This window comes from Ctenocephalides felis, unplaced genomic scaffold, assembly GCF_003426905.1.
Source record: "Ctenocephalides felis isolate EL2017-DRISC unplaced genomic scaffold, ASM342690v1 CF-g0.4_SCAFFOLD_01604, whole genome shotgun sequence".
Taxonomy (NCBI): Eukaryota; Metazoa; Arthropoda; class Insecta; order Siphonaptera; family Pulicidae; genus Ctenocephalides; species Ctenocephalides felis.
Window position 1 is genome coordinate 10,267,548 of NW_020537758.1, and position 10,228 is coordinate 10,277,775.

Below are 10,228 nucleotides of genomic sequence, written 5' to 3' on the forward strand. Positions count from 1 at the left end.
CAAAAATGTTTTAAAAATTCCAAATTCTTAAAAAAAACAATTTTTTATATCTGAGTTATTTTTAATTTTAAATTTCAGTACGGGAAGTATCAGCAATTTATTTATTTATTTTTATTGGTTATTATTTTCGATTTCGGTTTGACGTTGAATTTTGGGACACCATACATACATAAATATTTATTGTTTAATTAAACAATCAAGTAAAAATCAGACACAAATATATTAAATGTATTAATAATAATACATAAAGGTACAATTTATAAATTATTTATCCCAATTTATTTCTGTAGTTTCAACAACGGTTTTCGGACATCCCTCAACTCGGTTGCATTTGGAAATGTATGATTGTCTGAAATAAAATTAATATTTATTTAATTTAGTAACATATTATACTCAAATTCCAGCATACCTTCTAAAATAATATTCAACTCCGTTTCGTTCAATACATTTTTTATAGGAACTTTTGCACTGTTTGCATCTTCTATTACTTTCAATACTTTTTCACTGGCATTCATTAAAATTAATCTTCCATTGAGTTCTTTGGATAAAGTAACAATGCCTCTTGCCGCAGTAAAATCAATATCTAGAAAAAATTATAAAATTTATATAAAATCACATAAGTAGAATTTAGACTGCATACAAGTTTAATATTACATACCTTGTAAATGATTGCAATCGATTATTACAGGAACACCTTTTTCATTAGCAGCTTTCCTAATAGCATCTCGTAGAAAATCGACTGCTGGAAAATATAATAAACCATGGCCTGGTTTTAAAATTAAGAACTCGATGCCCGAATCTGTCTAGAAATGAAAAATAAATAAATTTTAAAATAAAATTTTAAAAAATTAAAGAAATGTATGTAAAAAGTTTAATCAAGCAAATTAGAATTGGGTTTTTTTTACTTACTATGACTTTTGTAATCGGCAAATCAGGTCTGGCTGCTTTATAAACGACATATAATAAATCCCATGAAACTCCGACTAAAAGTCCAATTTCGACACTAAATACAAGACTAAGTACAAATGTTTTTACACAGCCGAATAATTCTCTTCGGCTGCAACGCCATAAGGGCCTAACTACCTAGAAATAAATTTAATAAAAAACCTCAATTAATTTTTATAGATTTTAAACTAATTATTACTAATGCCAGATTTTTTGTAGATTGTTATTATAATTTAAATTATTTTGTCATTAGATTTTTTAATAACTTCCCTTAGGGTAAATTACAGTAATCGTCCAAAAATCGAAAATAATTTTTTTTTGCATATCTTTATGTTTCGGAGCATCTTAGAAAAACTGTATGTATTTATGTGTGTGTGTGTGTGTGCGGTAAGGTAAGTTATGGTAATCGTTCAAAAATCAAACATATTTTTTTTGCATATCTTCACGTTTCAAAGATTTCTGAACACTTTGGCACACCTAAGAAAAAATCGATGTGTGTGTGTATGTACGGATACAAATTCTCGTTGTAATTTCGGGAACCCGGATCAACGGATTTGAATAATTCGATTCGTATTTATTGGGAAATGCACTAATTAGTTTTTACGAAAGGTAGGTCCAACCGTTTCGGAGATACCGAGCAAAGAGTACAGAAAATATAAATTAAGTTTTTGAGAGAACGGAGCGTCCGATTTGAATGATTCGATAAGCATTCGATTCGTAATAATGAGGAGCAGTCGTGATTAGTTTTTAGCAAAGGCAGGTCCAGAAGTTTCGGAGATACAGAGCAAAGATTGCAGAAAATAGAAATCGAGTTTTTGAGAGAACTAAGCATCCGATTCAAAAAGCATTCAATTTTTAATGATGGGAAGAAGTGGTGATTAGTTTTTGGCAGAGGTAGGTCTAGCATTTTTGGAGATACTGAGCTCAATGTGCAAAAAATTGCAGTTTTGGAGAGAATGGGGCATCTGATTTGAATGATTCAAAAAATAATTTGCTCAATTTGATTTTGGGATAAAGCAAAAAAAATTTAGTTCAATATTTCAAATTCTTTTTTCAATTTTTATAAAATATTTTTTTGATATAAAAAATAATCCGGATTTTAATTTTAATTTTTGGTAAAATTCCAAAGCTCACTTATCATATACTTCAAATAAATAATTTTAACTTTGCAATTCCGTCTTAAAAATATGAGATAAGGTCCTTTAATGCTAACTCGCTTGATCAAGTTTTGTTTATTTACTTTTTTTACAAACATATATAAACGTCGTCGTTCAATTTATAAACCTTAGATTTTGTCTATAAAATACGAATAATAAAAGTTACAGTATTTATAATAATATATTTGAAAACATTTGAAATTCATCAATTTTTAGCATCCGTCGACTTTGAGAGACCCTCCTTCAAAAAAAAAGTACCAAAAAGTGTTGACAAGTTTCATCAAGATTATAAAATGGTAAAACACTTGATAGTTTTATAATAAAAAATTCGTGTAAAATATTAAAAAATAAAAATTTAGAGTAGAGTTTTTGGATACCCTGTATATAGTTGTATAAAATACGAATAATAAAAGTTACAGTATTTATAATAATCTATTTGCAATCATTTAAAATTCATCGCATATTTTGTTACGAATTAATTTGCCTTAAGGCACGATGCCATACACCACTAGTTTATTTAATTTTTTTTCCTTACCTCATATTCGATCATAAAGATCACAGCGCATATTATCACAGCCGACAAAGAACTTTTGGGAATATAATGAAAATACGGCGTTAATAAACCTATAGCTAATAATACTAAAAGACCTGCGAATAAAAATAAATATAAACTAGTTAAATATTCAACCAAAAAAAATATTTTTTGTTATTAACCTGTATAAACTCCGCCCAAAGGAGTTTGTACACCCGATGCATGATTTACAGCACTTCTTGAAAAAGATCCAGTCACTGGCATCGATGATACAAATGATCCAAAAATATTACTTAATGATAAAGCTAAAAGTTCACGTGAAGGATTTAATTTGGCACCGCCTAAAAAAAATAATTGATATAGTAATAGAAATTTTTCACCTGTGTATATATATGTTTTTACCGAACGCTTTTGATATAGCAACGTTTCCCAAAACAGCTATAATAGGTACTAAAATAATCGACGATCCAAGAATATCAACCATATCTTTAAAACTTAGTTCTATTAAATTCGATTCGTATATAATACTTTCATTATAAGAAGCAACAGATTTATTTTTTATATCTGTACAAGTTTCGAAAACAAGTTGATGTGATATGTCCGTATTATTGCCATCGTCTACATTTTTGTATGTAGTAATGTTACAATATTCTTTATTGACATAAAATGCAGGCAAGTGGATTGATGGAAGCCCTGATCTAGAAATAAAATAAATTAAATATTCAATTAAAAGTAAAAAAATAAATTAAATACTTAATTTGTGTCCCAGAGCTCAACGTCAACGGGGTGATAGATAGTATTGAGCGTTATTATGCAAAAATACTAGTGGTGTTTGGTATCGTACTTTAAGGCAAATTGCTGGAACTTCCCGTACCGTAATGAAATATTCGAGGAATATTAAATGTTTTCTATCAAATGTAACTTTCATTATTTTTGCTATCTTGTTATATCTGAGCAAATCAAATGTAAATCATAAATCAATTTATCTCAAGAACATTAACAATCGTCATTTCATTTCGAATTCAATTTCAAAAAAAAAAATAGTTGCCTACTATACACCAAATTGAAAAAGAGCTCCTTATAGTCACAGTCTAAACGCATTTGCAAATAATTTTGTGTGACATTTTCACTTATACCGTGCTTAGCTTGGCGGCATTTTCACATTTTTCAATAGTTTTCACACAAATTGAATATTTTTTTAGATCATTCAAATCTGAACGGATGCTCCGTTCTTTCAAAAACTCGATTTCAATTTTCTGCACTCTTTGCTCCGTATCTCCAAAACGGCTGGATCTGCCTTTGCCAAAAACTAACTAGCACATCTCCCTATCAACATAAATCGAATGTTGTTAAAACCATTCAAATCGGTTGATCCGTATTCTCAAAATCGATGACGAAAAAATGTCAAAAATTGTATCCGCACACACGTACAAACACACACGTGCGCATATACACACACACATACATACATTTTTTCTGCGATATGTCAAAATGTTCAGAAACCTTTGAAACGTAAAAATACATAAAACAATCCATTTTGATTTTTTTTTTGCGATTACTATAACTTATCTAGTTTGAAAATTATGAGCTTTTAAGTGCAACCTAGAGCTTTGGTGAAATTGTCTCTATTTTTCGGTTATTGCGGTTAATTTTCTTCGATTTTATTCATTTAAACTTTGGAACCGTCATAGTACATAATATTTCTAAGACCACATTAAAAAATAATGACAAATTTACCCCAAGTTTTCAAAAATTACCACTTTTTCTTGAACTAAATATTTAAAATTTTTAGAATTCTCCGACTTTCAGAGGCTTCTTTAAAAAAATTATTCTAAAGTGTGTTGGCAAGTTTCGTGAAAAGTTAGCGTATTACATCAGAATTACAAAATAGTAAAAACACTTGATGGTTGTATAATAAAAAAATCGAGTAAATTAATAAAAACATAACTTGTGCTAGTGCATTACGCTTACATCACTTCAACGTTGAGTTCTGAGATACCCTGTATTTAATTTTATTTTAAGTTGATACAAACTTTACTGATCCCGTGACTTGAAATGGTATTGTTGAAGTATATTTTTCAAAACTGTATGCAATTACGACTCCTAATAAGACTATTATAGCATTTCTTGCAGTTGCTATAAGCCATAATAAAGTACGAAATTGTTTGTACACTTTGGACCTAGTAGACGTGCTTCTGTAATCTTTGAATTTCTAAAAAAATAAAAAATATATTAAATAATACATAATTTTATATTACACTTGTTTATTATATATTATTATTAATATATAATAAACAAGTGTAATATAAAATTATTTACTAGGTGATTTTACCCTCAAAAGTAGTAGTAAGAGTATACTAGATAAACCTAGTAAACTATCTCCAAGTTGAGTATTAGGCAAATTGTTATAAATATTAACTAATGTTTTTCCAAAATTATCGCCACTTCCTCGAGGATATTTTAAGCCTAGCAAGGATTTTATTTGGGACGTTGCTATTATTACAGCAGTCGCTGAAGTGAAACCAATACTTATTGGTAAGGATATTATATCCACCAGAGATCCTGAAAAAATCATACAAAAATGGTTAAAAAACTTAATTAAAAAATGGTAAAAATTCTAAATATCCATATATATATATAAATAAAATTAGTCTTTTATATGAATGTCTGTATAAAACTTCACATATTAGGTTGTCAAATATCTCCCTTCCGCTTTTTTGCTCTTGGTTTATAATACAAAAAAGGCGGAAGGGAGATATTTGACAACCTTATATAAATTTAAATTTATAATCAATTACAATGATAGGGAGAAACTAGTCTCTGATTGTTTCGAATTAGTTTCTAGATCGAATTCAAAGTCGTTTTATTCCAAACTTTTATATCGGAGTGTATATAATCGTTGGCATGGAATCGTAGTAAATTGTATCTAGTTTCTCCCTATCTAACTGAAAACGGGTGCTTTCATATAATATTTGTGAGTTATTTGACAAAAACCAAAAAAATGTCCCAAAATTTCTATTAAATTTTCTATTTCTTTCATATAACATTTGTGAGTTATTTTACCCATTCGAAAGATTGCCATCAGCGATTGGACGCAGCCAGATAAAAAGCACAGCAAAACAGCTAATTCTATTCCTGCTGCTTGAGCAGTATATTTGGCAGTCATCAGAGAGAGCAGTGCCGTCGGGCCGATTGTAACTTGGCGACAGCCCCCCAAAAGGGCGTAGACGAAGCACCCCATGAAGGCCGAGTACAAGCCATACTGGTAATAAAAGATTGATAAATAATTTAACTTAGACTGGCAAAAAAATTAAATTATAAATAATTTTATTAAAATAATTCGACTTAAACTATTAGTAATGAATATTAAAAAAATTATTCAATTTGAATAATTACATTTATTTTAGTACTAAAAAATTCACCAAAATTTAATTTTTTTATATTTATGAGCCATACTGGTAATAATAAATGTTCTATAAATAGATCAATTTAAATAATTCAATGTAATATAATCATAAATAATTTAATTTAAACAGTTCGATTTATACTATTAATAATGAATTATTAAAAAATAATTCAATTTGAATAATTCCATCAACTTTAGTACTGAAAAATTCACCAAAATTTAATTTTTATATATATGCAGAGAATAAACCATACTGTTAATAATAAATGATTTATAAATAGATCAATTTAAATAGTTCAGAGTAATCTAATGATAAATAATTTCATTTAAATGATTCGATTTATAATATTAGTAGTGAATAATTAAAAAATAATATAATTTGAATAATTGCATTCCATTTAAGTCCATAAAATTCACAAAAATTTAATTTTTTTATATGTATGAGCCATACTGGTAATAATAATTGTTCTATAAATGGATCAATTCAAATAATTCAGAGTAATAAATATATCATAAATAATTTTATTGAAATAATTCGACTTATATTATTAGAAATGAAAAATTTAAAAATAATTCAATATTATGTAACTCGATAAGAACTCAAGGTGATTATTTTTGTGCGACGATCTGTCAAGTCGTTTCTTTAGAATGATCAAAAAATGTCCGTATGATTGAGTGTATGTAAGCTAAAATTTGACATTTTCTCGACGTTTTCTCAAAAACGGCTAAACCGTATTCAAAAATTTAAAAGCCATTCGATGTAACTCGATAAGGACTCAAGATGATTATTTTTGTGCGATAATCGGTCAAGCCGTTTCTTTTTTACTAGCAAAAAATTGCAACAATACTCGTTCGCGTTTTAGTTAAAAATTCTGAACCGATTTTTAAAATTTCAGTATGATTGAAAGATATTATTTGGAAATTGTGCTACAGATTTTTTATTAAAAGTCAACGGAAAAAGTTTCTTCGTAAATTTAGTTTAAAAAAATGATTTGTCGTAAAAATTAATGTTTATTGATTAAACAAAATGTATATGGTATTTTTCGACCAGTTTTAGAATTTCTAAAATCGGTTCAGGATTCTTGACTCAAACGCGGACGATTTTTTTTAGAAATGAAAGAGATTTTCTTAGAAATATTTTTGCCGGGCCAGCTAGTATATATATAATTATTTATAATTGTTTATGTAATATAAGTAATTTTTAAACTAGATGAAACTTGCTTTAACTTCCCGATACTTGTAAATTAATCAATTTTAAAAAAAATTATAATACATAAATAATTATATATACTAGCTGGCCCGGCAAAATTATTTCTAAAAAATCGTTTATTTAAATCAGGTCAATTCCAACTTCAAATTTTAAATCAAATTTATTTGATTTCGAAAACAAAACATTGCAAAAATTCATATCGTTATCAATACCAATGCTAAATTTACGGATATTTTCATTTTAATCTAATATAAATTATTTTTATTTATTGTAACGAATTGTTTTTTTTTATCGTCCTTGCATGCAAATAGAATTCTTGATAGAACATTCTTTCTAAATATAAAATGTGGTCATTGTTAGAAATTATATTATCAAAATAAAAACTATGAAATCATTTACTATAAACAGTTTTTTACAATTAAATTAAATATAGCTTTGCAACATTTTATTTATTGTACAAGAAGAATCTACGAAATTCAGTAGAGTTGAATAAAAAATAAATGAATTTTTAATTTTGTGGATATTGCGGTTTTTAATTAAATATATATCAATAAATTTTGTAAAATTTTATCGATAATAAATTATTTTTTATTTCATTGGTAATAAATGTAAAACTATTCGAAGACTTGGAGTAATATTTTAGTAACCAATAATTAATTCCAAAATAAGTTAGCTCAGAAAAAAATAGGTTTACAATTTTGTAACTTTTGAATCCTTTGCAATATGAAAATCTTTATGTATTATATATCAAATTGTATCAAAGTAGAATTTATTTACTATCGATCCAATTCTATTGATTTGTGTATTATTGGCTAAATTAATATGAATGAAATTTGATCTCGTGTCGTGTACTTGTAATAAATAATAAAATCAGTTGTGAGAAACCTTGAATAATAGTTTTAAAAAAATTTAAAGAATCTTTTATCAAATTAGTACAGGTCATAGAAAATATATATTAAAAATTATATCATAGAAAATATATTAATTTTAATTAAGTACTGGTTAACTTACATAAGGATTAGTTTTTGTAATATAATAACATGCAGGAGAAAACATGAATTAAATAAAAATTTAATTAGCTTAGTAAGTAAGTAAGGATACTATTCCAAATTTGCATCAGATGGTTCAAAATACTCTAGTGTAATTTGTAAACATATTACATTAAAGAAATATATGATCAAATATATTCTGTTCAATAAAGACTAGTTTTTTTTACTGTTATGTTAAATTAAAATGGTTTAATTTAGGTTAATTTACAAATATACATTTATTATATTATTACCTGTGGTTCCAGCCCAGCTAAAGTCGCGTAAGCCAAACTCTGAGGAAGAACTGTTAAACCAACAGTTACACCAGCTATGAAATCAGAAATAGCCTTTGGTTTAGAATAGCCACGAAGCCAATTATTCAGAGGTATAAATTTTAATAAATTTCGCGTCATGTTTTACTAGAAGTAGGTACTGATGAATTGCGAAATGAATACGGGTTATAATATATCCACATCATCAAAAACGTTGTATCAGTTTCAGCACAAATTCGTCAAGATTGGGTTGTGAAAGTTGATATAATTTGTCAGGCAAAACTTTATGTGGGATTTAAAAAATATTAAGAAGATTTACAGGGGGTAAAAAAATTAATAAATGGTAATAAAACTTGCATTTGTAGCTATAAGTCTTGAATTTAATTTATTGGTATAAAAAAAATCCCAAATATATATATATTTTTGAATTTTGGAGTCACAAAACACTGTTAACAATAATTTCTAAGGGTGTTTTTAAAGGGTGAATAAAAAAACTTTTTATTTAGTACATAATAATTGTAATTTAGTGTCCAAAAATACATGATAAATTTATAAATAATATATTCATCTAATATTTTCTCGGCAGCATAATTTGAAACAATATTTAAATATTTAAACGATTTATTTCATTTTAGAAGGAAATTGTCACTGAACTGTCAAATTGACATATTTGATTTGACGTTTGGCCTTCCATAGATACCACAAAATTGTAATTATTGGATGACCACCATATTAGTTTGTGACTAATGCTAGAAGCCGCACCTGCGACGATTAAAATTATATAATATTATATTTTATATGAACATATGTTTATTAATTTATAAATTATCATTAGCATTTAATTAAATGCAAAATAAGTGATTTGTAAACAATCGATTCAATCGATTTTCCGCTTGTAGGATTAGTATTTTGCTCTTGACAGTTGGTATTTGTAGAAAGTATGAAGTTGAAGTTAGTTTTGTAATAATGGCGATGAGTAATGACCTCATACCATGTCCTTATATGTTTATTTAAAGTGAATTTTAAGTAATTATGTTAAAATTTTGTTATAAAATATATCAAAAGTATTTTAAGTATAATTTTTACCAATATATTTTTATACCACTAAAATATTTGTGATCGTTTGAAACAAATTCTATGTAGACTGAAACAAAAGACGATAGTGTCAGCCATTTTGTGTAAAGTGATTTTAAGTAAAAGTTTGAAAGCATTTAATCGACCAGTCTTCGGTTAATTGATAAATTTCAGGTAATTATATAAGTAATAATTGAAATTTGTAAAAAATGAGTGCTCAAAATACTAGCACAGTGGCAGCTCAGCAATCAGGTCAATCACCTGCACTGTTACCGAATCCACCAGGACCCAATATTACAACAATGCCTCATATGTGGATGTATCCCACGAATAATTTCATGTACCCGTACCATGCGGGGTATACACATCCAAGCTATCACTATTATGCCTATTTCAATCAAATGCAAAATCAGGCAACTTCTAGTACCCCGGCCACAAATAACGCTCCTCCTGGATTCAGTAATAATGTTGTAAAAGAGAATGATAAAAAGTCGGAAGAACTTCCACCGTTACCGCCGGGGCCTCCGCCTCCGCTTAACAATTCTGTTGGAAATTTGTTGCAACGACCTGCATTCTTTAATTCAACTTCACCTCAATTGTCCAA

At 27.4% G+C, this 10,228-nt stretch overlaps 1 protein-coding gene across 1 annotated transcript; it reads right to left on the reverse strand.

Moving 5' to 3' along the window:
- Positions 1–278: 278 nt before the first annotated feature.
- Positions 279–8,691, reverse strand: LOC113373333 (sodium-independent sulfate anion transporter-like). Its single transcript, XM_026613643.1, has 12 exons — positions 8,533–8,691; positions 5,698–5,896; positions 4,967–5,196; positions 4,668–4,846; positions 3,300–3,332; positions 3,037–3,167; positions 2,817–2,975; positions 2,638–2,750; positions 910–1,083; positions 659–803; positions 410–583; positions 279–349 (listed from the first exon to the last, which is right to left on the reverse strand). Exons 1-12 carry the CDS (start codon positions 8,689–8,691, stop codon positions 279–281), a joined length of 1,767 nt encoding a protein of 588 aa, XP_026469428.1.
- Positions 8,692–10,228: the final 1,537 nt, after the last annotated feature.

Excerpts from the sequence above, each read along its gene's own strand:
- LOC113373333 (XM_026613643.1), bottom strand. The coding sequence starts at position 8,691 with ATGACGCGAAATTTATTAAAATTTATACCTCTGAATAATTGGCTTCGT. Across the intron at positions 804-909 it reads TGCCGATTACAAAAGTCATA|ACAGATTCGGGCATCGAGTT; the intron begins GTAAGTAAAAAA and ends TTTCATTTCTAG. Across the intron at positions 350-409 it reads GTTGAATATTATTTTAGAAG|ACAATCATACATTTCCAAAT; the intron begins GTATGCTGGAAT and ends ATTTTATTTCAG.